This window comes from Manihot esculenta, chromosome 17 (genome assembly GCF_001659605.2).
Source record: "Manihot esculenta cultivar AM560-2 chromosome 17, M.esculenta_v8, whole genome shotgun sequence".
Lineage (NCBI taxonomy): Eukaryota > Viridiplantae > Streptophyta > Magnoliopsida > Malpighiales > Euphorbiaceae > Manihot > Manihot esculenta.
In genome coordinates, this window is record NC_035177.2 from 31,783,341 (window position 1) to 31,811,168 (window position 27,828).

General features: G+C 30.2%; 4 protein-coding genes, 1 non-coding gene and 1 pseudogene across 5 annotated transcripts; 5 read left to right on the forward strand and 1 right to left on the reverse strand.

Annotated features, from left to right (window-relative positions):
- Positions 1-2,293: 2,293 nt before the first annotated feature.
- On the reverse strand, positions 2,294-4,910 carry LOC110605054 (SUPPRESSOR OF GAMMA RESPONSE 1). Its single transcript, XM_021743355.2, has 5 exons — positions 4,209-4,910; positions 3,939-4,125; positions 3,369-3,844; positions 2,955-3,290; positions 2,294-2,855 (listed from the first exon to the last, which is right to left on the reverse strand). Exons 1-5 carry the CDS (start codon positions 4,353-4,355, stop codon positions 2,802-2,804), a joined length of 1,200 nt encoding a protein of 399 aa, XP_021599047.1. The 5' UTR covers positions 4,356-4,910; the 3' UTR covers positions 2,294-2,801.
- Positions 4,911-9,679: 4,769 nt separating this feature from the next.
- TRNAD-GUC lies at positions 9,680-9,751 on the forward strand. Its single transcript has one exon. It is a non-coding gene; the product is annotated as a tRNA-Asp (tRNA).
- A 2,878-nt stretch (positions 9,752-12,629) lies between these two features.
- Positions 12,630-14,228, forward strand: LOC110604955 (alkane hydroxylase MAH1). The gene has a single exon (XM_021743237.1). The coding sequence runs from the start codon at positions 12,630-12,632 to the stop codon at positions 14,226-14,228; it is 1,599 nt and encodes a 532-aa protein (XP_021598929.1).
- A 2,081-nt stretch (positions 14,229-16,309) lies between these two features.
- On the forward strand, positions 16,310-17,893 carry LOC110604956 (alkane hydroxylase MAH1; the record flags this gene model as incomplete). The annotated part of the gene is made up of 1 exon (XM_021743238.1): positions 16,310-17,893. A coding segment is annotated over one exon (1,584 nt), but the record flags the coding sequence as incomplete, so codon positions are not given.
- A 4,151-nt stretch (positions 17,894-22,044) lies between these two features.
- Positions 22,045-23,701, forward strand: LOC110604469 (alkane hydroxylase MAH1). The gene has a single exon (XM_021742643.2). The coding sequence runs from the start codon at positions 22,045-22,047 to the stop codon at positions 23,626-23,628; it is 1,584 nt and encodes a 527-aa protein (XP_021598335.1). The 3' UTR covers positions 23,629-23,701.
- A 1,281-nt stretch (positions 23,702-24,982) lies between these two features.
- Positions 24,983-26,230, forward strand: LOC110605568 (annotated as a pseudogene).
- Positions 26,231-27,828: the final 1,598 nt, after the last annotated feature.

Here is a 27,828-nt window from a genome sequence, read left to right on the forward strand (position 1 = left end):
GGTCCTGGAAAAAGAAGACCTCACTGAGCCATAGAAGACCTCAGTGAGGTCCTGGCAAAAGAAGACCTCAGTGAGGTCCTGGCAAAAGAAGACCTCACTGAGCCATAGAAGACCTCAGTGAGGTCCTGGCAAAAGAAGACCTCACTGAGACATAGAAGACCTCAGTGAGGTCCTGGCAAAAGAAGACCTCACTGAGCTATAGAAGACCTCAGTGAGGTCCTGGCAAAAGAAGACCTCACTGAGCCATAGAAGATCTCAGTGAGGTCCTGGCAAAAGAAGACCTCACTGAGACATAGAAGACCTCAGTGAGGTCCTGGCAAAAGAAGACCTCACTGAGCTATAGAAGACCTCAGTGAGGTCCTGGCAAAAGAAGACCTCACTGAGCCATAGAAGACCTCAGTGAGGTCCTGGCAAAAGAAGACCTCACTGAGCTATAGAAGATCTCAGTGAGGTCCTGGAAAAAGAAGACCTCACTGAGCCATAGAAGACCTCAGTGAGGTCCTGGCAAAAAAAGACCTCACTGAGCCATAGAAGACCTTAACTGCATACCAAAATACAAAGCCAAACAGAGAATCAGGGGCAATCATAAGAGGCACCGACCTCGAGAATTGACTGCTAGCACTAAACTAACTCAGCTGGCCTAGAGAGAGGTCCAGGCAACAAAGAGCCCGCAAAACGCTCGGGAGCAGACAACCCATAAATACTCGGGGGCAAAAAACATACACGAGAGTCCAACGCTCAGATAAAAAAATAATAAGGCAAGTAAAGGACGTTTTGACAAGAGCCATTCTCGAGCTGCACGGTCATTAGTGGAGCCTAAGTATTTACCCCCTCACCAGTCATGGAATAACTGCTGAGGAGGTAAAGGGGCAATTGATAACCTCCAGATCTTTCCTAGCCCAGGAATAAGGTCGGGTCCAAAAGAAGGCCACAGGACCAAAGCCCATCAGATCATACACTCGAGAGGCGGCTCGACTTCACGAGCCTGGGCCAGCAACCCAGGATGATCCGGATCAGATGTAAGCACAAGCCCCATAAGGGAGTAGGCCCAATCACTCACCAGCCCTACCCGCATGCGCTCTAGAGAGCATTAAATGGTCGTTACGCATGGAGCAGGTGCCTGATACACCCGTACGTACGGGCCTGAGTGACAAGGACAGGAAGCACTATATACCGAGGGGTCTTCTCTTGCAAGGGGGATATCTTCTTCTTTTTCCTCTCCTGCTTGGACTCCATTTTTATATTCTCTGCAACTCTTGCATGAATACACTCTTCTAATTCATGAAACCTGACTTGAACGTCGGAGGGTCTCCGCCAGGGCATCCCCGGTGGACCCCTGACCCCCTTTTCCCTTATTTTGCAAGTCCTTTCCTCAAAAGAAACATGGAGAGACCCATTTGACAGACCCATCAGAGAGCCCAAAAAAGGAATCAGATCCATTTAATAGGGGACGAGGGAGAACCAGATCTATCGGATATGGAACCCAGATGACCCAACGTCATCAGCTATCAATTTATCTTATAGTTGAATAAAAATTTTATATATATTATAAATTCTAAAAACTTTAGGAAATGTACATGCAGCTAATCCATTCAAGAAATATAACATGAGACAATAATTCAAATATAAAAAAATTTAATATTTAATAATTAATTTTGAAAAATTTATTAATTTATTTTTTTATTTTAAAAAATATATTAAAATATTATTAATATTTTAAAAAATTTATTAATTAATCTATCAATTAAATTTATCTGGTAAGTATTATAAAAATATTTAAAATACTTTCCACAATGAAGAATTAATTAATAAATTTTTTATAAATATAAAAAATTAAATAATAAATTTTTTCAAATTATAAAAATTAAATAATAATAAATAATAGTTAAAATTAACATAAAGACTAAATTTTTTAAGACACTATTTTGATATATTTTTTTTAAAGCAAAATATCCGACTAATAAATTTTAAGAACTAAATACTGTTTCCATCTCATAATTTTTTTTATTTTATTTTTAATACATACTAAAATATATAAATTTTTTATTAACTTTCTAATTATATACATACTAAATATATTAACATTTATTAAATACTAAAAGATATTTTAATTTTTTAAAAAATAATATAAAATTAAATAAATTTATAATAATTAATGTCTATGTTATTATAATTTAAAAAATAAAATGTACAATAATTTGGACCGTAAAATCTAAGTTTAGAGTTAATTGTGATTTTTTTAAAAAAAAAATCTAACATACCATAAATAGCAAACATGTACTGAAATGATATAACAAATCAAGAAATTAGAACTAGTCAGCATTCAGCGAAATTCTCCTTCAATGCACAACAACGATTTCCTCTAAAATATTCAAGTTTCATCCAGGAATCTAGATGCTAGATTCATTTGTTGCTTCCATATAGTTCTCAATTTCTAAGAGATCATCTGCTGAAACAGCCGTAGAAGCAGTAGATTTATCAAGGCCAATAGCTCCCCTGATTAAAAAACATCCTTCATCAACCATAACATCAAACACACTTTTTAGGACATTTAGATAGAGACCAGACCACAAAGACACACAGCTACATCAGTCTTTAACAACCCCACAGCCTCATATTTTGAGCTTGATGGAGTTTCACTTTCATACACTTCAATAACCAGAAATAAAGCAATGAAGCGGACTCTATGCTGCTGAAGCAAATGCTGGGAAAACCAGACAGCTTCCGCCAGAAACTTGGACGGCACAAAATGAAGTGGTAAGCCATGTCATTCTCGGGAGGCTTAGCCCAATTATGAATCTTCATAATCTGTCAATCCAACCAAGAATACTATCTTGAGAACTAAACTGCAGATCCTGCAGAACATATCAGAAGTTCAGATCATAATTTCAACTCATGCATTAGTTTAAATAAAGTAAACTTGCTGATGAATTGGGATGAGAGGTGAGGTTTACAGCAAGCTGGAAATCCGGTGGAGTGTCAAGCTCCAGATTCTCAAGGTCAGCAATTCCACAAGGCGCATTATTATTGTTGTTGTTGTTGGTAGTATCTCCGGTCACTTCATTTCTAGTATGAGCAGAGCCATTGTATGAGACATTTCCTGAATTGCTGAGAAAAAGTGAAGAAGAATCGAAAATTTCTTTGCACAACAAGGAATCATCAATGCTGCTGAAATCATAGTTCTCTACAGCCTGAGATTCGCCAGCCAACCATGCTGAATATCCCACATCATCTTCAGGATGAACAGCAGGTACTTGGACATCAGATGCTCCTTTGATAATGTCTTGTTCCTGGAACAGACACAAAAAAAATCAAACTTGGTAAGAATTGTGCTTCAAATGAAATGAATTTGAGCAAGTGCTTCATACCTTCTCATCAGCAACATCATCAAGTATATCAGATTTCTTCGGCCGAGGTGGATTGGGAGGATTGGTAATGGGTGTCCTTGGACTAGTATGAAGTGCCAAAGTATCAGAATCTTCAAAACCAAGACCATCATCATTCAGATCATGCTGCTTTTGCTGTTGGTAGAAAATTTTGGAAACAACATATTCACCCTCTTTTTCATCTTCATCAGTCCCCAGATGGTACTGATGCATCACCCAATTGGACTTATCTGGCTTGGTCCCCTTCTTTGAGCTTTTATAAAGAACCATGATCTTCTTGCAGCCCTTCTGCACTCCATTTTCCATGACAGATTTTGTCTTGCCTGTCTTATGCCAGCGGACATGCTCCTCACTTGAACCTTGTTGATTGTGGACCTTGCGACGCTTCCTTCGGCCAGTAGCATAAGCATTGATGTTTCTGTGAAAAAAATGGATATTGCTTCCATTTTTCTTGGCACCTGAAACCAAATTTGAACAGAGTTATCAGAAATCAGGACAATAATTTGACTCATCCAATGCCAAGATTGTGTAATAGAATTGGGAAGTTCTTACCAGGAAGATTTTCAGGGTGAGTATAGCAAATCCCTTTGTCGTCATGTAATGTAGGAATAAATTCGTCGATGAACGCATGTGGATTTGTGTCTCCAACACCACATTTAGCAGATAAATGCTCTAAGAGCTCTGCATCAGATGGATCAAATTTTACACCAGCTGGAAGACCAGGCCAATCATGACAAACCTGAACAGAAGAAATTATCAATTGCAAAAGCTATTTCGCCACATTCAAAACAGAGAGAGCAAGAGAGCTCATATGCAGCTTACATCACTGTTATCTATACAATGATGACAATTTGGGCATTCACGATTTGCTCCATAGTCTTTGATTTGATAAGCAGAAGCTCGAGTCGGATTTCTAACTTTCCTCGCAATTGTTCTGCTATCAATAAGCCAAGCCCTGCCAAACATCATAAACACACTAAAGATTTAGACTCAGAAGCTGCTACGAAAGACAGTATTCAGACAATAAAACTGAACCAGACAACCATGATCAATCTGATAACCATTTGCCATTTCCATTAACAGATTTGGGGGAAAATTTTGAAAGTTTATCAAAAGTGGGCACAAGAAGCAATAACAAAAGAATCTTTAAGCAATGCTTTACCGTAAATATTAGAACACACAGAAGCTGAACTTGAAACGACTGATTCGGAGGAACCAGACCAGACCACAAATGATCGTAGACACCATTACCATTTACAATCAATCAATTTGGGAGAAAAAAAAGCAAGAGACGGCATTAAAAAATTCAATCAGACCCATCAAAACCATGACAACAAAAAGCAAAAATCAAATGAACCCATCAACCAAGATCAAAAGAAATGTTCGTTAGGTCGTGTAAATTTTAATTTCTCTTCAACTAGTGTTTGAATGATCAAACAAAATCAAAGCAAAGATGGACGTTCTTCAAGAGGGAAATAATTTTCAGATTAAAAAAATCACAAATTTGTTTCCAATTCGTCATTAGCTTACCTTGCCATGTCTAAACAGAGAAAGAAGTGTGTGTCGTAAGCTTTATAATACTCTCCTCGGTCTCTTTCCACTAGTTATATGAACTCAGGAGAGAGAATGTCGCCTAGTCTAGTCTCTGTAGAGCGGGAAATTTTAGCTCAATGGAAGCCGTAGGTTCAGACACGAAACCTGAGGTTCGGGGACAGGCATTTTCCTAAACAATGCATGCCACGTAGGTGTATTGTGGGTCCAAGGTTGACTAGAGGTAAGACCGAGGCTGTAGGTTAGGACACGAACCTGAGCCCTGTCGAAAACTGTAAATGGCTGGACGCTGGGGAACCGAGTTGGAGTGGCATAATTGTAAATAAAGGGAAAAATGACTTGGGTCGCAAGCAATAAATGGGAACTTCTTGGATTTGAAAGCGGTGTTTCCTTTTCCTTACGCGGTGAGATGTTTTTGCCTCGCTAATTGAGAATCTTTGAAGGATTAATGTGTAAATTTACTCCTATATTTATTAGAGAACTCTAGTATTTCCATTTTTAACTTTTTATCTATATATTATAGAAATTTTAATTTAATCTTCATTTAGTTTAAAATTCAAACAAATTAAGAAATTAAAATTTTCTATTTTTGGGAAAATCAATAAATTAAAATATTGAACTCATTTAATACATTAAAAATTTTAAATTAGTTGAAATAGTGAGCTCTCCAATAAATTTAAATAAAAAAAACTCCAAAAATCATGAAATTGAGTTTTCATTTTTTTTAATAAAATTAATAAATTTAGAAAAGAATTTATATTTTGTCAATATCAAATTTAAATTGGGAATTTCATGCTCATTTGAAGAAAAATGAAGACTTGGTAAATTAAAATTTTCTCAATAATTACATAAGTAATATTGTTATATTTATAACTCATACTTATACTGGGATATTTTTTTTAATTAAAGTATAAGATTTATTTCATAATAAATTTAAAATTATAAAAAGTAAATATTTTATTTGTATTATTCATAAATTAAATAAAATTTTTAATTAGATTAATATCGAAAGTCAACAATATAAATAAAATAATATGGGCCCAGAGAGATTTTTGTTCATTGTGAAAATAAGTTTTGTTGATCTTAGTACAATACAATGCAGTTCTATCGAGGAAGAGAGATTTCAATTTAAAGTAAAACAAAAAGAGTTTTACTTACATAAAAGAAATATAGTTATAATAAATATATTAAAATTATTTTTATAGAAGATTGAGAAGATATAACTAATAGTATAATATAATTATAGTAAAAATATTGAGTTATTTTAAAAAAAATAAGTTAAAATTAAGTATTATTTTATTATTATTTATGAATGATTATTACAACAATAATTAAAATTAAACATTTAGCTATAATTGCCAAAATTCAATACTACTATAAAAATGCATTTAAAGTAAATAATTATCTTATATACTTAAGACTTGAATCACAATGGAGCTATTATTCAGAAAAATACTTTCTTATAAATATTATTTAAAATATATTAAAAAATAATTTAAAATTATTTTTGACATAATTTAATTATAAGAATCCCAAACTAATAAAATAATTTTTTCTAAACAGTTTTTTTAACATCATCTAAAATGTTTTTTTTTTTTTTTTTTTTTTTTCCAAAAATCACGTTTTTTAACCTCAAAACTCAATATCAATATCAATATCAAATAGACTCTTAAACTGTAATATGATAAGTCAATAGAAATGGGTAAGTTTCGGTACCTTATAAGGCAACCATTTACATACTTTTTTGATACATATAAAAAATTATTAAAATTATGATTTTATTAAATATAAAATAAATTATTTATTAAAATATATTATTATATGGACTGAAAAGTTAAAATTTTTCAATAATTTTAAATTATTGCTAAATTGTTATTTTAGTATATTAAGGTAGTAATTTTAAACCCCTACTACCATACTACAGTATAAACCTTAAAATGTAATAGTATAATTTCATAGTTTTATTTTTAATTTGATTTATTTTGATGTATTTTATTTTTTAATATTTTAATTTAATTTAGTTTAATTTTTAATATTTTTAATTCATTTAATTATTTTTTTAGTTTAACTTATTTTTTAATTATTTAATTTAGTTTTTAAAATTAAAAAAATAAGATTATTATTATAAATAATTGTAGATGGATGTTTAAAACGTAATGTAGTTGCTCGGGTCATTCACCAAATTGAAGGGAGGACCCCTTATCTGGATTAGATAATAAAACGACATTTGGTCAAAAAGTTCTCAAACTTTCTATTCTACTCATGTTTTTCCTCTATACCTAGTTTTTCCGTTGATTTTTCCTCTCCCTATAATTATAGGATGGGATGAATTTTTTTTAAAATTTTTCTAAAGTAGTTTTTTCTTTGATTTTAATCATTATCATTAGTTTAAATTTATATTTACATGTATATATGAAATTATTTTATAATATTTAAACTAACGACTGTTTATTTAAGAATTTTATTAATTTTCGATGTTTAGTAGTAAAGTCATCTCTAGAACGCTCACAATTACTATCGTTGGATTGCTCCGGTTACTCACGAGTTCTATCCTACCGCCATATGCAAGCCCGTCATTCTTTTATACCTCTATTTTATGGCTCTCAAGATTCATCCTAACCACAATTTATTTTAGTCCTTTTGGCTTTTCATCATTTGCCTCTTTGTTACCTTATAGAAAAACTTCTAGAAGTACAAGCCAATAGTTTTGATATAGTGATCTATATATGAGAGGGTTCTCCTTTTAGATTTGGCTTTGGAAAGATATTTAGAATTGAACACCTTTACCGCAATCCAGATTGCTTTCTTTTGCTTTTGAGGTCGGTTAGTCTTATTAAGGTTAACCCAGTTATTTAATATTTGTATGGGCAAATCAGAGTTTTTTTTTTAAATTTTAAATTTTAATGGCTCTCTTTTTATTTACATCGTTAAATACTTTAATTAGACAAATTTTTAAGCTTATTGGACTGAACAATATTTAACAGTTATCAATCTATAAGAAAAAAAAAAATCTTAGAGTAAATTCATATATAAGTCCATTTTATAGCTAACACTATTAGATTAAATGTTAGTCCACAATTCGAGCTCTTTATATAATATTCTAAAAAGGAAAGTGCTTTGATACGGATAATAACCAATAGCTTGAATTAAAAAGGTCTCTCTTTTTTTAACTATTACTAAAATATGTGATGATTAAAAAATTAATTTTAAGTTTGCAAAGGAATTCCATCTCTTGAGAAATAGAGAATAAGCAGCTCGCCGTCAGAAATTTCCGTCAATAAATAAGTTATAAATAGGGGACTCCAACTTGATACCCTTTAAAAATAAGACTCTAATGAGATTTTAAGATTTAGTCTAAATAATCACGCGCTCCTTTTAACACCAAATGAAAAAATATTTTATATGCAATAAAATAAAATTTTAGAGATTAATTTGTTTATGATTAAAAGAATACAGAGTAAATTGTAAATTTTTTTTAAAATAAAAAATTATAGTTTAATTAGGTCATTTAGTTGAACATATGGGATTGAATGAAATATTTAATCAAATGGCTTTTTAATAAAATGTATAATGTTCTTTAAATATAAATATAAAGTTCAATTAGAATTATATTCTTATAAGATTTAAAAATCGCAAGTTAACTTTTAAAAGGCTTTTATTAGAAGTAAATTTACGTCGTGTCTAGGATGTAGCTAAATTACTTGAATTTTCTTTTTATACGATGAAATTATAATTTTGAACACAAACAAAAAATTTAGGCCAAACTTGCAAGAATTTAAGTCAAATTAACTTTTTTTAATTATTATGTTTGGAAGTATAGTAAGTAAAATAATTTAATTTATAACTTAAAAAGAGCTCATTTTAAAAAGATATAAATTATGAAAAAATATAATTAATTATTTGAAAATTACAAGAATTAAATTTATTTTATTTTTAATCTATTCTTATATTTAAAAATATAATAAAAAGATAATTATTGTTTAGTTTTTATAGTGTGAAGAAACTCACTAGTTGATTTATTGATTTTAAAAAATATATTAAAACGTTATAGATTTTTAAAAGTCTACTAATTAGTCTTTTTATTAATTTTAATTGTTAATTATTATAAAAGAGTCTAAAATACTTTTAATATGAAAGGATTAATTACTAGAATTTTTAAAAATTTAAGAGATTAACTAATAATTCTTTTTAAAAGTATAAGGATTAACTAGTAAAATATTTAATGGTTAAAATTAATAAAAGGACGTACTATAGACTTTTTAAAATGTCAAAAATATTTTAATGCAGTTTTTAAAATTGAGAAACCAATTAATAAATTATTTTATATTATAAAAACTATATAATAATTTTTTTATAATAAATAAAAAATTTTAATTATTTTAATTTAATAATTTATTTTTTTAAAAAATTATTTATTTAAATACTACTATTTGATGAATTTAAAGTAATAAATGGCAAATTGATATCATATATTTAAATTATAAATATAATTTAATAATAATTATTTAAAAATCATAAATATATTTTTTGATTTTATGATATAATTATCTTTTCGCAATAAATAACAATTTTATACACAGTTCAAAATTTTGTAGTGAAAAAAATAGTGTGATTATGTGATAATTAAATTTATTTATTTTCTTACATATAGTTTATTTTGAATGAAGATAATTTGATTTTCTGAATTGAATTTATTTATTTTAATAGCTAAATATTAAGACAAGAAACAGAAATCACATAGGGTCGTTGTAGTATAGTGGTGAGTATTCCCGCCTGTCACGCGGGTGACCCGGGTTCGATCCCCGGCAACGGCGATGTTTTTTTATATGTTGTGTAATATTTACTTTTATTTTTTAATTATTTTGGGAGTTGGATATTGTTTTGAATAGGTTTCTAACATCTATTGTCTATAGATCTCTTTAAATTTTTGTAGAGGAAAAAATAAAATATTTTCTAAAACAAAGTCATTGAAATATTATAAAATCGTAACATGTAAAAAAGGAGAGAAAATAATCTTAAACTGATTTATTAAAAATACACATTATACTATATAACAGTTAAATCAATCAGATCCTACATTACATATAAAATTTTTGCAAAACTTGAGACTTTGTCTAATATAGAGAGAATGTATCTACAAGAAAACAAGCCTGCTGTGTGCAGTAGAAATACATATATGAATGCAAATATGTCCCAGAAATCAATAATCATGGTGATTCTTATAAAACTCATTTAGATTCATGATTATCAACAGGAGTCATGAAGCCTTTGAATTATAAACCTTATTTTACAGTAATGATGATATACATCATAGCAAAACCCTAACACCAGGTGAACTTATTCAGAATAAACTGATATATTCATGTCAAGGAATGGAGACTTTCAGTAATTTATACTGGTTAAAGAAGAAAAAAAAAACCTCTTGGTTTGTCTTCCACATGGTCTTTTGGCCCTCTAACAGCCATTGAAGGACTTTATCAGAGCAAGGATGACGGGTTCAAGCGGTGAAATAGTAGAAAAATAGCGCAGGAGCATCTGTATAATCTGGCTGAATTTGGGTCGAGCTTTTGGATTCTCTGGCCAACATGAGGGATCATGATCCTCCCCAAATCCTCGGGGAGGTTTCCGCACTGGGTCTCTGGATTACAATGCCACCTTTTAAGTGGGCTTGTCACATGTAATATTTTATTATTTTTAAATATAAATTAATTTTATATATATAAATTAAATTAAATTTAATTTAATTTTGACTGTTGCTTGCTGGGATATACAAAATGGAAAGGTAGAGAGGTCCACCTCTACTCTAAAAAATTAGAATGAAAATCCTTTTCATGTGTCTCTTAACTCTGAACACAATATGTGCATTTTCCAAACAGATCCTTGTGAGTTTTGTATGACTTCTCTATTCCAAAATCTTCCATTCCATTGATAATTTGGTGTTTTTGTTTCACTTGTTATTATAAATTATGCATTAAATATTTAATAAATCACATAAAAGTATATTTTTATATCCAAACTTTATTTGTTTACATATATCTAAAAAATATTTTTCGTAAAAAATATTTTTTACAAGACATTTAAAAAAATATTTTTTATTATTTAATTTTAATTTAAAAATAAAATATATTAATAAATTTATATATAAAAATATTAATAAAATTTTTAAAATACAGACGTAATTTTTTATTAAAAAAATATTTTTTAATTACTTTTTTAAAATATCTAAATAATAAAAATGTGAAAAATATTTTATATAAATTAAAAGAGACTTATTTTAAAAATAATTTCTATTTAATTAAATTAATTTTGCTCTTATAAATTATATAATTTAGAAAAATACAATTAATTTTTTAATTTTAAAAAATATATTAAAATGTTTATAATATTTTAAAAAATGTATTAGTTAACTTTTTTTTTGTTAGTTTTAATCGATTTTTTATATGGAGAGATTAATTAATATATTTTTAATAAATTTTTTAAAATTATAGAAATTAAATAATAAATATTTAATGAAAAAATTAATTAATAAATTTTTTAAAATTATAAAAATTATATTTTAATATTTTTTTAAATTAAAATAGTAATCTCACCGATAATTTATCTTAACCTGATGCAGATATCTAGAAACTGGTCTGGAAACAGACTCGCACCTTACGGCTAAAATAGGCAATTATTTAAAGGAATGTGATATTTTGAGACGTCATTTCCATTATCGACAAAATTGGAAGCAGGCCGATCTAAGTAATCAGCCTTTTTGAAGTAAATTTAATTTTAAAATATTTATTATAATTTTTTTAATAAAAATATAAAAAAATATTTTTCAAATACAATTTATCCTCCCTAAATAAATGGAGGCTAAAAATAAATTTTGCATTGTACTCCGAGGCTTAGTCTGGTGGAAAGTGCATCCTGTAGCCTTGAAAGGTCTAAGGTTCGACTCCTCCAACCCCTATTTCAAAAAAAAAAAATAAATTTTACATTATAATATAATATAAATCAATGATCATAAATTGATCTCATAATTTTCTTTTTCACAAAAATAGTTTTTTTTTTTTTTGACCTTTTTAAGTAGAGAATTGGGGGAGCAGAGATTCAACTTGAAATTATCATGTGAATTATATATGTTTCTAACTACAGCATTAAATCAGGATAAGTATCTAGATACCATAGGAAAGGGTTTAAAACTCGGAAAATGAAAAACAGGAAAGCAAATGTTACTAATAATATCAGTAAATAGGAAGCAATTATGGAGTTGAGTTACTGAGAATTTGTTGAGAAGAGAAGAGCACCTTTCAGAAGAGAAATTAAAGATGCAATTTGGTTATTCAATCTGCTTCATGAGAAAGGGAATTGAAATGATTTGTTTGAATAATATTTAACGTACGTAACTCAAGAGTTGCATGAGCAACAACAGCATCTACAATCTCATAAGGAAAATCCTCCGCTCTTCCTTCTTCAATCCTATCCAAACAAATTCCAGATTTGGCTCATGCAAAATTTGTGCCAGAAAAATCGCATTATAAACGGCTCATGCAACGTAAGTGCTATTTATACTTCTCGTACCAAAAGGCAACTACACATGCCCTAATCTTCTATATAAACATATGTTTTAGAAGCGTTTTGTAAGAAGATACCAAGAGTTGCTAGTATAAAAATATTCAAGTAAGATTATTAATTACTTGGAAATTTGAAATGGGCATACTTGGTTACTCAGAGATGCTAGAAGCAATTCTAGGATTTCTTGCTATTCTTACATTTGCTCTTTGGGTTTGGTGGTGGAATGCGAACGAGATACTTATCAACTGGCCTGTCGTAGGGATGCTTCCGCAGCTTTCTTGGAACAGCTCTCATCTCCATGATTTTATCACTAAAGTTCTCCAGCAAAGTCAGGGCACATTTTTGCTCAAGGGACATTGGTTTGGTAACAAGGATTATCTTTTAACTAGTGATTCTATGAATGTTCACCACCTTACAAGCAAGAATTTTGCGAACTACCATAAGGGCGAGGAATTTAAGCAGATTTTTGAACCTATGGGAGATGGGATTTTCATTTCTGACTCAGATAATTGGAGAACTCAAAGGAGAATACTTCATTATATACTTAGAAGTAAGAGCTTCGTGTTTGCTGCAAGGAGCACTATGGAGCAGAAGATCTTGAAAGGCCTATTCCCAGTCCTAGAGAATGCTTCAATGCTTTCAACTGAGGTAGATTTACAAGTTATTCTTCAGCAATTCATGTTTGATAATATCTGTTTGTTGGTTTTAGGCTTCGATCCGGATTCTCTTTCCACAGAATTACCTCAAGTTCCTTCTGTTGCAAAGGCATATGATTGCTTGGCGGAGGGTGCAATTTATAGGCACCTCATTCCAGGATGCATTTGGAAGTTGCAAAGATGGTTGCAAATTGGAAATGAGAAAAAGTTTACAGAAGCTTGGAACATCTTTGATGATTTTGCAGAGCAATGCATTACAAGCAAGCGACAACAATTAAGCCAAAGCAGAAAGGATCAAAAAGAACAAGAGGATTTTGACTTGTTGACATATTTTTTAGTGAATGATGATGATTGTGCAGATGATCAAGGAGGAGAAGATGTCACAACGGATACTAAATCAAACAAATTTCTAAGAGACACTGCGTTTAATCTCCTGGCAGCTGGAAGAGACACAATAGCTGCCGGACTTGTTTGGCTTTTCTGGCTAGTGGTAACACACCCATCTGTAGAGAGCAAGATTTTGGAAGAGATGAGAGCAAATTTAAGTCAAGGAACTGATGGTAAGTGGAAGATTTTCAGTATTGAAGAGGTTAACAAACTACTTTATCTGCATGCTGTTGTATGCGAGACACTTCGACTGTATCCACCTGTACCTTTTGAGCATAGAGCTTCTGCAGGACCAGACATTCTTCCAAGTGGCCATAAAATCCCTGGAAATATGAAGATAATATATTCTTCATATTCAATGGGAAGGATGGAAGATATATGGGGCAAAGATTTCTTGGAATTTAAGCCAGAGAGATGGATTTCAGAGAGGGGTGAAATCAAGCATGTACCCTCTTACAAGTTCACAGCATTCCATGCAGGACCTAGAACATGTTTAGGTAAGGATTTGGCTTTTTTGCAAATGAAGATAGTAGCTTCTGCTGTTTTATGGAATTTTTCTCTTAAAGTGGTCGAAAACCAGCCTATCAGTCCAAGGGTTTCTATTGTACTTTCCATGAAAAAGGGTTTCAAGGTTAAGGTCTTTGAAAGATTAGCTTCTTTAAATGGAGGAAATGAAGGAAATCACATGTGACAATTTCCTCTAGAAACTATGAGCTTGCGTGTAAATCAAGCAAATAAAAGTTCTTATACAAGAGCTAGTTTTTAGATTTCTTCCAATAATGAGGAGCCCTAATATTTGTGGGTTTGCTCCACAACTTGTATTTTCCTACCCTTCTTATGAAATTAAAAATTCATAAAATTAATTAAGAATAATTATATAATTTTAATACTTGAATCTAAATATATCAATTATAGTTAATGATTATAAAATAACCACTTAGTAAATATAATGATTATATAATAACATTTCTCTTAAAAAGGTATAAATAAAATAATTAAAAAATATAAATTTATTATATTTAAGCAAACAAAAATAATTAAAGGCAGATTTATATCCAAAAATAATAGAATTTGATCTCTACCATTGAAGGGTAAATTTAACTTTTTAATTCTTTTTAATATTTAAGAATTCTCTTTTTTATATTTAAATTGATGTATAAATACTTTACAAGATTCACACCGCTTACAATTTCACCTTTAAAATTATTTTTAAAATTTATTAACGATCTCTTTTGACTTGAAAAAAAAAAGCTTAATTAGGTATTTTAGTTCAACATATTGGGTTGGATGAAATATTTAATTAAATGACTTTTTAATAAAATGTATAATATTCTTTAAATATAAATAAAAAATTCAATCAGAATTAGAATTATATAAATGTAAAATAATTATTTTTAAAATTTTCTAAAACAATTTTATTTTATTTTTTTTTCTCTTAATTACCTAATTTTTAATTGTAAATAAATAGAAAGACATGGAATTAAAATAAATTAGAAAGGAAATTTTAATCATTATCAAATGATAAATAAAAAGTGGAGAGGAGTATTCTCTATCTAATTTTATCTGTCATTAATTTTTATAAATTAATATTTTAAATATATTAACTATTATTTGTAAATATATTAACTATCTTTATAATGTTTTAAAATAAATTTTCTATTTAATGAAAAAAAATTTAAAATTTTCTATTTTTAATAAATAATACAAATATAGTACGTAGATATAAAAATTTAATAAAAGGTTACTAATTTTATTCTGAAGGTAAAACAGTGATTACATAATTTATAATTTAAAAAATAAAAAATATCAATAATATTTTATATATAATAGTGTTAGTAAAATTTTTAAGATATAAAAAATAATTTATGCACTCAGAGACTTAGCTTGTTGGTAAGTGTATTCGAGTAAACCTGATAGATCTCAGTTTTGAATTCCCAACCCCCCAATTCAAAAAAAAAAATGATTTATTTTTTTTAAAAAAGTCATTTTTATTAAATACAATTAATTTTTTTTCTTTGACTAAATATTTTTTTATTAATTAATTTTTTGAGTGATTCAAATATTAAAAACATATGAAAATAATTTTTAATAAAACAAATAAAAGTTTAATTATCCAACTAGTTGTATATTTTACCCAATTTTTCTAGCTCTACGTGGAAGACAGTTCCTGCTGGCCACGAGGAAGAAATTAAGCAGATGCTAGCGATGATCGATGGCTTTCGGAGGACGAGAGGAGCTTGACAATGGACTCCAATGGCTGCGACAGAGAATCTAGAAGAGAGAGGTAAAAGGATCGGAGGCTATGGTGAAAGCTGAAAAATAAGTTGGGGCGAAGGAATTAGCGACGGGCGAAGAGAAGCCCTTCATACACTAGAAACCCTCTGTAAACCTGTCGTAAACATGCAGTGCAAGAGGAATATTAGCATCCATAGTAATCAACCAATCAGAATAAATCTCCACTTATTTAATTCTATTAAAAATAAATATTTCAAAGAATATACGTAAACTCGAGCATCTGCAATTTCGCAAGGAAAGTCTTCCACTCTTCCTTCTTCAATCTGATCCAAACAAAATGCTGATTTTGCTCATGCAAAATTTGTGCCAGAAAAAGAGCATGATAAATGGCTCATGCAACGTAAGTGCTATTTATAATTCTCGTACCAAAAGGCAACTGCACATGCCCTAATTCTCTATATAAACATATGTTTTAGAAGCATGTCGTAAAATATACAAAGAGTTGCTTGTCCAAAAATATTCTAGTAAGATTATTAATTACTTGGGTACTCAGAGATGCTGGAAGCAATTCTAGGGTTTCTTTCTATTCTTACATTTATCCTTTGGGTTTGGTGGTGGAATGCGAATGAGGTACTTATCAACTGGCCTGTCATAGGGATGTTTCCGCAGTTTACTTGGAACATACCTCGTCTCCATGATTTTCTCACTAATATTCTCCAGCAAAGTCAGGGCACAATTCTACTCAAGGGACATTGGTTTGGTAACAAGGATTATCTATTAACTAGTGATTCTATGAACGTTCACCACATTACGAGCAAGAATTTTGCAAACTACCATAAAGGCGAGGAATTTAAGCAGATTTTTGAACCTATGGGAGATGGGATTTTCATTTCTGACTCAGATAATTGGAGAACTCAAAGGAAAATATTTCATTATATACTTGAAAGCAAGAGGTTCAAGCTTGCTGCAAAGAGTGTGATGGAGCAGAAGATCTTGAAAGGCCTGTTCCCAGTACTAGAGGATGCTTCAATACTTGCAAGTGAGGTAGATTTACAAGTAGTTCTTAAGCAATTCATGTTTGATAATATTTGTTTGTTGGTTTTAGGCTTCGATCCGAATTCACTTTCCACAGAATTACCTCAAATTCCTTCTGTTGCAAAGGCATACGATGTCTTGTCCGAGGGTGCAATTTATAGGCACCTCATTCCAGGATGTATTTGGAAGTTGCAGAGATGGTTGCAAATTGGAAATGAGAAAAAGTTTAGAAAAGCTTGGAACACCTTTGATGATTTTGCAGAGCAATGCATTACAAGCAAGCGACAACAATTAGGTCAAAGCAGCAAAGATCGGAAAGAACAAGATAGTTTCGACTTATTAACGTACTTTTTAGTGAATGATGATGATTGTTCAGATGATCAAGGAGGAGAAGATGTAACCATGGATATTAAATCAAACAAATTTCTAAGAGACACCGCGTTTAATCTCCTGGCAGCCGGGAGAGACACAATAGCTGCTGGACTTGTTTGGCTTTTCTGGCTAGTTGCAACACACCCATATGTAGAGAACAAGATTTTGGAAGAGATGAAAGCGAATTTAAGAGAACGAACCGATGGTAAGTGGAAGATTTTCAGTATTGAAGAGGTAGACAAATTACTTTATCTGCATGCTGTTGTATGCGAGACACTTCGACTATATCCACCTGTACCTTTTGAGCATAGAGCTTCCACAAGGCCAGACATTCTTCCAAGCGGCCATAAAATCCCTGGAAATATGAAGATAATATATTCTTTATATTCGATGGGAAGAATGGAAGATATATGGGGTAAAGATTTCTTGGAATTTAAGCCAGAGAGATGGATTTCAGAGAGAGGTAGAATCAAACATATACCCTCTTACAAGTTCATAACATTCCATACAGGACCCAGAACATGTTTAGGTAAAGATTTGGCTTTTTTGCAAATGAAGATTGTAGCTTCTGCTGTTTTATGGAATTTTTCTCTTCAAGTGGTTAAAAACCATCCTATTGGTCCAAGGATTTCTGTAATACTTTCCATGAAAAAGGGTTTGAAGGTTAAGGTTTTTGAAAGATTTGCTTCTTTAAATGAAGGAAATCACCTGTGACAATTTCCTCCGGAAACTATGAGCTTGCATGTAAACCAAGCAAATAAAAATTCTTACATAATTAGATTTTCTTTTTCTTCAAATATATTTGTTCTTAATAATAATAATAATATCTTAATTTTTTCTTATGATATTTACATCATTAAAAATTTTAAGAATGTATAATTAATAACAAAGCTTTTTCAACTATAATTTTATCAAAATATTAAATTTAGTGCTTCCTATTTCAATTAGACAAGTAAATGATTTTCTATTAAAAATTTAATTTTTAAATATATTATGGGAAATTTATGTGAATAAGTAATTGGATTTTTCACTTATTAATGAAAAAGAAAATACAAATCTACAAATTAGCAGAATCTAAATCAATGGAAAACTAGAAGCCAGCAATAAATTATTCTGCATTTGAGAAAGATTATTGAGAAATTTAATTGTTTCAAACATTATGGATGCTTAATTGGTTAATTTGATTCATTTAATATCACTTTGTAGAAGTTTTATCCATAAGTGTTGTCATTTTGAGATGAGTATACTTAACTTTATTTCCAATTTTACTAATATTTCGACTAAATACAATAATTATAGATACTATTTTATCATTTCTATTTTTATCTCTTTTAATTAGTCCATGTTTCTTGTGATAAAATAATAGAAAGAAATGATATTAAAGTAATTACAAAAAATAATTTAGTCAAATTAAAAAATATTTTATTATATTTAACGTGATTCAAATAATTTTTTTAAAAAAATTAAAGAAATTTCATTATTAGAAATAAAAAATCAGTACATGAAAAAGAAAATCAGGAGGAATAGGACTCCACTTCTGAAGATCCGTCTAAGAAATGCTAAGGTGTGAGTTACGCTATTTGCTAATCTACGAGAAAAACAACAAAGCAATTTGAAAACGTTAAATGATATATAAAAAGCGGAGAGGAGTAATTTACCATCCACTGGAGGTGGAGTCGCGAAGTGAGTCTTGGGCACGTCTCATATTGTGGACACAATTTACTTTACATGGTTTATATTGAGAAGTGAATAAAGGCACGAAATAAATTTTAGACACGTTTTATATTGAGATTATAGGTAGAATTCACCGAGAAGTAAGTAGGGCCGTACTGTAAACTTTGGATAAGGCGTATACAAACTTTGGACACATTTTATGCAATATTACGGGATTTTCATATATCTAATTCTCTGATAAATTGCAGAAATCCGTTCAATAAAAAATGATTTCAATAAGAAAAGAAAATTTTAGAGTATTACTTTCACTTTTAAATGAATTTTCTTTTATTTTCTTTTGTTTAGGATTACTCCTTTAAAAAAGTAAAGTTGTTTGAATTGAATTTTATTTTATGTTGGTTAGAAATATGAGTTTCAGTAGCTAAATTTTTTTATATAATTAAAAAATTTTCGAGGTGTAATTTACAAGAATGGTGAGATTGAATCAATTTTAATTCTCATTCTTATTTTTAATTTCTATGCTATTTATGATATTTTTAAGATTATTATTTATTTAGTTGATACAATATGATCAATTATTCAATTGAGTGAATAGTATATAGTCGTTTAAATTTATTAAGTCTATAATCACGTTTGAGTTTGATACTTATGACAAACAATACTTGATTGTGAAATAATATATTCTGATTTCATAATTGCGCTAAGTGTGAGCTTTTTGGTTAGAGTCCAATCTTTTTAATTTTTAATATTGTTATCAAATTAAAATTATTTAGTTTATTTATTGATTAAAGGCTAAATAATGATCTGATTCTTTTTAATCTATTATTTAAGGAAAGATTAAGTTTTAAAACCGTATCAATAAATATAACTGATTGATCAAAAAATAATTTAGACATTCTTGCATCTATAATTAATTTTGAGAACTAACACTAAAATATTACCAAAATTAAATGTTTTTCTTTTAATATGATTAATCTCTTTAATTATTTATTACTTTTCCGTTCAGTTAAATCTCTTCAATTTAAGACTCATTTTATAATTATATTTTAATTTGATTTGTTCTCACTAAAAATACTAGTTAATTCATTTCATGTGAATTCGATTCTATTCACCATATTTACAATTCATAATTATTGAAAATAACAAAATTTATTTTTGTTGAATTCGACACCCGTTACCTTGTTAAATTAAACAAATTTCTAAGAGACACTGTGTTTAGGGCTGAGCATTCTGTCGGTTCAGTTCAAAATCAAACCGAACCGAATAAACAGAAATTTTAGTATTTATGAAAACAGAACCGATTTTGGTCAGAAACCGAATCGAACCAAATCGGTCTGATTCGGTTCGGTTTAATCGGTTTCGATTTTTAATAATTTTTTTATTTTTTACACTTTATTTTTAACTTTTTAAAATTTAATTAAAATATTTTTAATTTTAATATAATTTAATTTCTCTATATTATTAAAAATAACATATTATTATCACTAATCGGTTCGGTTTGATTTTTTCAATTTTTTCTGATCAAAACCGAACTGAACCGAAATAACTAAAATTTTTGAAATTAAAAACCGAAACAAACCAAATTGAATAAAAAACCGAACCAAATTTTAAAATTAATTCGGTTCGATCGATTTTTTCAGTTTGAACCGAATTTTGCTCACCCATATGTTTAATCTCATGGTAGTGGGAAAAGACACCACAATAGCTGGACTTATTTGGTTTTTTTTGGCTTGTATTAATAATCGAACAATCATACAATCAAATTATAAGAACAAAAAATAAGCAACACATAAGCTATATTTATTTTATTTCTCTATGAATTTTTAGAACATAATATACTAAAAAAATATTATATATTTATATATTCAGAAAAAATACAAAAAAATATAATAATCCATGGTGGCCGAAAGAAATATCATAATAGTTGGGTCTGCTACTGTGGGCTACGGTCTACAGTTCATAATATATCATTACACTCCATATATTAACAACTAGTTGGAACACATAAATAAAGAAAAAAGATTTTGGAAGAAATGAAAGAAAATTTAAAATTAGGAACTGATAGTAAATGGAAGATTTTCAGTATTGAAGAGGTAAGTAATCTAGTTTAATCTCCATGCTGTTGTATGTAGGGGTGAGCAGTATTCGGTTCAAACTGAAAAAATCGACCGAATCGAATTAATTTGAAAATTCAGTTTGATTTTTTATTCAATTCAATTCGATTTTTAGTTTTAGAAATTTCAGTTATTTCAATTTAATTCAATTTTGATAAAAAAAAAATCGAAAAAACCAAATTGAACCGATTAGTGATAATAATATGTTATTTTTAATAATATAGAGAAATTAAATCATATTAAAATTAAAATATTTTAATTAAATTTTAAAATACTAAAATGTAAAAAATAAAAAATTTTATTAAAAATTGAAATCGATCAAACCGAACTGAATCAGACCAGTTTGGTTCGATTCGATTTCTGACTAAAATCGGTTCGATTTTTATAAATACTAAAATTTTAATTTTTTATTTATTCGGTTCGATTTAATTTTAAACCGAATCAACTGAATGCTCATCCTAATTGTATGCGAGACACTTCGACTATATCTACCTATACCTTTAGTACATAAAGATTCCATTGGACCAAAAGTTCTTCCAGGCGGCCATAAAATCCCTAGAAATATGAAAATCATATATTCTTTGTATACAATGAGAAGAATGGAAGATATATGGGGCAAAGATTGGTTAGAATTTAAGCCAGAGAGATGGATTTCAAAGAGAGGTGAAATAAAGCATGTACCATCTTACAAGTTCATAACCTCCAAATCCAATGCAGGACTCAGAACTTGTTTAATTCCATTAAAAATAAATAATTCAAATAATAATAGGTTTTTGCAAATATATATAAACACGAGCATCTACAATTTCATAAGGGAAGTCTTCCACTCTTCCTTCTTCAATCCGATCCAAACAAATTTCTAATTTGTCTCATGCAAAATTTGTGCCAGAAAACGAGCATGATAGATCGCTCATGCAACGTAAGTGCTATTTATATTTCTTGTGCCAAAAGGAAACTGCACTTGCCCTAATCCTCCCTATATATAAACATATGTTTTAGAAGCATGTTGTCAAATATAACAAGAGTTGCTTGTGTAAAAATATTCAAGTAAGATTATTAATTACTTGGAAAATTGAAATGGGCATGGAGATGCTGGAAGCAATTCTAGGATTTCTTGCTATTGTTACATTTATCCTTTGGGTTTGGTGGTGGAATGCGAACGAGATACTTGTCAACTGGCCTGTCGTAGGGATGCTTCCGCAGCTTTCTTGGAACATGTCTCGTCTCCATGATTTTCTCACTTGTATTCTTCAGCAAAGCCAGGGTACTTTTCTGTTTAAAGGACATTGGTTTGGTGACTATGATTTTCTATTAACTAGTGATTCTATGAACATTCGCCACGTCCTAAGCAAGAATTTTGACAATTACCACAAGGGTGAGGATTTCAAGGAGATTTTTGAACCTATGGGAGATGGGATTTTCACTTCTGACTCTGATAATTGGAGATTCTTAAGGAGAATATTTCATTATGTACTTAGAACCAAGAGCTTCGAGCTTGCTGCAAGGAGTAGTATGGAGCAGAAGATCTTGAAAGGCCTATTCCCAATTCTAGAGAATGCTTCCATACTAGCAACTGAGGTAGATTTACAAGATGTGCTTAAGCGATTCATGTTTGATAATATCTGCTTGTTGGTTTTAGGCTTCGATCCCAATTCCCTTTCCATTGAATTCCCTCAAATTCCTTGTGCGAAGGCCTATGATGACATGTCGATAGCTGCAATTCACAGGCATACCATGCCAAAAGGCATTTGGAAGTTGCAAAGATGGTTGCGGATAGGGATAGAGAAGAGGGTTAGGAAAGCACGCGATGTGTTTGATGATTTTGCAGAGCAATGCATTACAAGAAAGCGACAACAATTAGGCCAACGCAGAAGAAATCATGAGGAACAAGAGGATTTCGACTTATTAACATATTTCTTGGTGAAAGATAATGATTTTGGAGGTGATCAAGGAGAAGAAGGTGTCACAATTGATATTAAATCAAATAAATTTCTAAGAGACACTGCATTTAATCTCGTGGCAGCTGGAAGAGATACTATAGCAGCTGGACTTGTTTGGCTTTTTTGGCTAGTTGGAACACATCCATCAGTGGAGAAAAAGATTTTGGAAGAAATGAAAGCAAATTTAAAATCAAGAACTGATAGAAAGTGGAAGATTTTCAGCATTGAAGAGGTAAAGAATCTAGTTTATCTCCATGCAGTTGTATGCGAGACACTTCGACTGTATCCACCTATACCTTTTGAGCACAAAGCTTCGATTGGACCAGACATTCTTCCAAGTGGTCATCAAATACCTAGAAATATGAAGATAATATATTCTTTATATTCAATGGGAAGGATGGAAGATACATGGGGTAAAGATTTCTTGGAATTCAAGCCAGAAAGATGGATTTCAAAGAGAGGAGAAATCAAGCATGTGTCTTCTTACCAATTCATAGCATTCAATGCAGGACCCAGGACTTGTTTAGGTAAGGACTTGGCTTTTTTGCAAATGAAAACAATAGCTTCTGCTGTTTTATGGAATTTTTCTCTTCAAGTGGTTGAAAATCATCATGTTAGTCCAAATTTTTCCATGGTGCTTTTTATGAAAAAGGGTTTGAAGGTCAAGGTATTTGAGAGATTTGCTTGTTCAGCTAGAGGAAATGAAGGAAATCTCATATGACAATTTTCTCCAGATTCTATGAGCTTGCATGTAAACAGAAAATAAAAAAATTCATAATATATATATAAGAGATAGCCAACCGTTGTGGATTATCCTCTCCTTTTTTTTCCATGTGTAAAATTAAAGTTTTTTTATGTGATTCTACTCCACTTGAAAATTTTGTTTATAAGCTCTAAATAAATAAATAAAATTAAAGAACCTGAGTTACCATACTAAATCTTTTTTTATTATTATTTTAAAATTATTATTCATTTTTTTACACTATTCTAATATATAAATTATCTATTATAATTCTATTTAATTTTATTTTATTTTTAATAAATCTCTTAAAATAATTTTTAATAGTTAATAAAATTTTATTATTTTTAAAATAAATATATTAGAAAATTAATAAAAAAATATTTATTTTAATATGTGAAAAAACAATAAAGTGATTAAAAATTATTAATCGATGAAAAAATATAATAAAAAAATATAAAAAACATTAATTTTCACTTAATTCGGTTAAATATTCACTTACGTTATTGATAATAATAAAATATCTTTTTACTATATAAAAAAATTTACAAATGTAATAAAAATATCATAAAAATTTAATTTAATTTATTTTTTATTTATAAAATTTTAATTTTTTTAAAGAATAAATTATACATAATTTTATAAAAATTTATTTAAATTATTTTCTGAGGATAACGATAGCCCAGCATCTACTCTCTTACTAATTATTTTCCTTCCTTTTCTTTCCATATCCTAACAAGTAGATCTGAGCAGTATTCGGTTCAAATTGAAAAATTGACCGAACCGAATTGATTTAAAAATTTGATTTGGTTTTTTATATATTTTGGTTCGATTTGGTTTGTAATTTTAGAAATTTTAGTTATTTCGATTCGGTTCGATTTTAATCGAACCGAACCGATTAGTAATAATAATATATTTTTTCAATAATATAGAGAAATTAAATCATATTAAAATTAAAATATTTTAATTAAATTTTAAAATATTAAAAATAAAATGTAAAAAATAAAAAAATTATTAAAAATCGAAACCGATCAAACCGAACCGAATCAGACCGGTTCGGTTCGATTCGGTTTCTGACCAAAATCGGTTCGGTTCGGGTTTTATAAACACTAAAATTTCGGTTTTCGGTTTATTCGGTTCGGTTCGGTTTTGAACCGAACCGACCGAATGCTCACCCCTGTAACAAGTGATGCATGGTAAATGGATTGCCGCAAGGGGGTAGTTGGTCGTTGGCCTTTAATTGATAATGATGATTTTTGTCTTCTTCTTCAAGTTGATAAATTACTTTTATATATATAAATATGACGCCATGGTTTGGATTTCAGGTGAGTGTAACTTGAAAAATAGAAATGGGTGTGCTTGGGCATTCAGAGATGCTGGTAGCATTTCTCTCTTTTCTTACACTTATCCTTGCTTGGATTTGGTGGTGGAATAGGAACTCTCTACTTATAAATTGGCCTATAGTAGGGATGCTTCCCCAACATTCTTGGAACGTATCTCTTATGCAAGATTATCTCACTTACATTCTCCTGCAAAGTCGAGGCACATTTGTGTTCAAAGGGCATTGGTTTGGTAACATGGATTTTGTGTTCACTAGCGATTCTATGAACATTCACCATATCCTGAGCAAGAATTTCTCTAACTACCACAAGAGTGAGGAACTTAGGCAGATTTTTGAACCTATGGGAGATGGCAATGCATTACAAGAAAGCGACAACAATTAGACGAAAGCAGCAGAAATCACGAGGAACAAGAGGAGTTCAACTTATTAACATACTTCTTAGTGAATGATGATGATTCTAAGGGTGATCTAGGAGAAGGTGTGATAATCCGTACTAAATCAAATAAGTTTCTAAGAGACACTGCATTTAATCTCATGGCAGCAGGAAGAGATGCTATAGCAGCTGAACTTGATTGGTTTTTCTGGCTTGTTGGAACACATCCATCTGTAGAGAAAAAGACTTTGGAAGAAATGGAAGCAAATTTAAGACCAGGAACTGATAGTAAGTGGAAGATTTTCAATGTTGAAGAAGTAAGGAAACTAGTTTATCTCCATGCTGTTGTATTTGAGACACTTCGACTATATCCACCTATACCTTTATTGCACAAAGATTCCTTTGGACCAGACATTCTTCCAAGCGGCCATAAAATCCCTGGAGATATGAAGATCATATATTCTTAATATGCAATGGGAAGAATGGAAGATATATGGGGCAAAGATTGCTTAGAATTCAAGCCAGAGAGATGGATTTCGGAGAGGGGTGAAATCAAGCATGTCCCATCTTACAAGTTCATAACCTTCAATGAAGGACCAAGAACTTGTTTAGGTAAGGACTTGGCTATCTTGCAAATGAAAACAGTTGCTTCTGCTGTTTTATGGAATTTCAAACTTCAAGTGGTTGAAAACCATCCAATTGATCAAAGTGTTTCTATGGTACTTTACATGAAAGGGGGTTTGAAAGTTAAGGTTTGTGAAAGATTTGGATCTTCAAATGGAGGAGATGATGGAAATCTCATGTGATAATATTAATTTTCTCTAGAAACTATGAGCTTGGATGTAAACCAGCAAATGAAAATTTATGTATTAAAATGTTATGCTCTCGGATTGTGGATCTGATTATGGGTTTGTGGACTAAGGGTATGGCAGGAATTTGAGTGTTTAGGTTAAGAGTGTTTTTACGACCTCTGGTCATTAACAATTTAGGCTCTAACAGAGGGAACGAAACCTCTGAAACTTAAAGCGCTTAAAACTTAACTGATTTTGGAAATTGTTCTCTTCATTAATGTTATTGCTTAAATATATAAAGGAAGTATAACTCCTTCCTATATCAAAAGGAGCACTACTTTAATATGGGGAACACCCTCCTCAACTAACCACATGAAATAAAAAGTGATCTTACATCAAATGAGCACTATTTCAACATGAAGGAACACCCTCTTCAGCTAACCACACGAAATAAAAAGTAGAGGAATACTTCCCTACAAATAGGAAATCATTAAAACAATTAACTAAAAGATAACTGAAAGATTTGACTAATTCAGATGCTCAATATGGCTGCTTTGACTTGAATCCATGATTGAATCGGAGTTGCAGTGGTTTGGTAACGTAAAAGTCTTGTCGAGTTCTTCTAGTAAGGGAGCTTAAGGTTTGTAGTTTAGCTACACAACAGGGACTATCCTGTCCTTTTCATGTGTAAAATTAAAGCCAGTTTGTATAATTTTATGTGTTGTTCACTATTTCTGCCATATAAAAGGTTTCTACAATATCAACCCAGTTTGGATCAAGAATTCAATTTAATTTATTTGTTTTTTTTACAATAAAAAATTTAATTCTTATTAACTTCAAAAAAACATCTTAAAAGATATAGAAATGCATACATGTGATTATATACAAATTCAATTAAATTATTTTCTCATAAATGAATTATTTTTCTAAATGAAGTCTTAATGTTTGTAGGGTAGCTGCACAATAGGGATTATATATCCTTTCCTTTTCATGTGTAAAATTGAAGCCAGTTAGTATACTGTTTCTGCTATACAAAAATGTTTTTACATTATCTTACTTTGTGGTAGATCAAGAATTTAATTCAATTTGTTTGTTTTTTTTTACAATTAACTCTTAATAAAATAAAAAATAGAAATGCAGATATGTATGGTTATGTAGGAATTCATAAATTTTTAAGGTTGAGCTCCAAACGGAAATTTCACCTTAAAAGGATCAGGCAGGCATCAGACAAACCAGCTAAAGAAACCCTGAGATGCCGATCCTCATGACAATAAGCACCATCTCCACGGACTACCTAAAATAGAGCAAAGCAACAACAAGAACTCATGCAACGCCTTCAGCAGAATCTACCTCTGTATCTCACCATGCAACAATCAAATTTGCATGCAAAAGAAGCACCATAAGTTTGTGAGGAGAGACCGAGATCCCCCTGGAATTCTGACTTCTCTCAAACATAACCATAAATCTCACAACCATCGAACCTTGCTAAGAAACAAAACTTATCCAAGCAAACTAGGTTTACAAAAATCCTCACACTGATGTTCAAGATCTAGGACCAATATAAAAAACTACTATATACACCCTGCTACAAGTGAGAGAGAGTTAAACCTTCTTTTCTAGTGGGAGAGACTTCTCCCCACCGAGAGAGGCAGAAGGAAGCCCTAAGGGACAGTGAA

Coding starts and splice junctions, on each gene's coding strand:
- LOC110605054 (XM_021743355.2), bottom strand. CDS start 4,355: ATGATGTTTGGCAGGGCTTGGCTTATTGATAGCAGAACAATTGCGAGG. Junction 4,126..4,208: donor ATTGTATAGATAACAGTGAT/GTAAGCTGCATA, acceptor TCTTCTGTTCAG/GTTTGTCATGATTGGCCTGG. Junction 3,845..3,938: donor TCACCCTGAAAATCTTCCTG/GTAAGAACTTCC, acceptor ATTTGGTTTCAG/GTGCCAAGAAAAATGGAAGC.
- LOC110604469 (XM_021742643.2), top strand. CDS start 22,045: ATGGGCATGGAGATGCTGGAAGCAATTCTAGGATTTCTTGCTATTGTT.
- LOC110604955 (XM_021743237.1), top strand. CDS start 12,630: ATGGGCATACTTGGTTACTCAGAGATGCTAGAAGCAATTCTAGGATTT.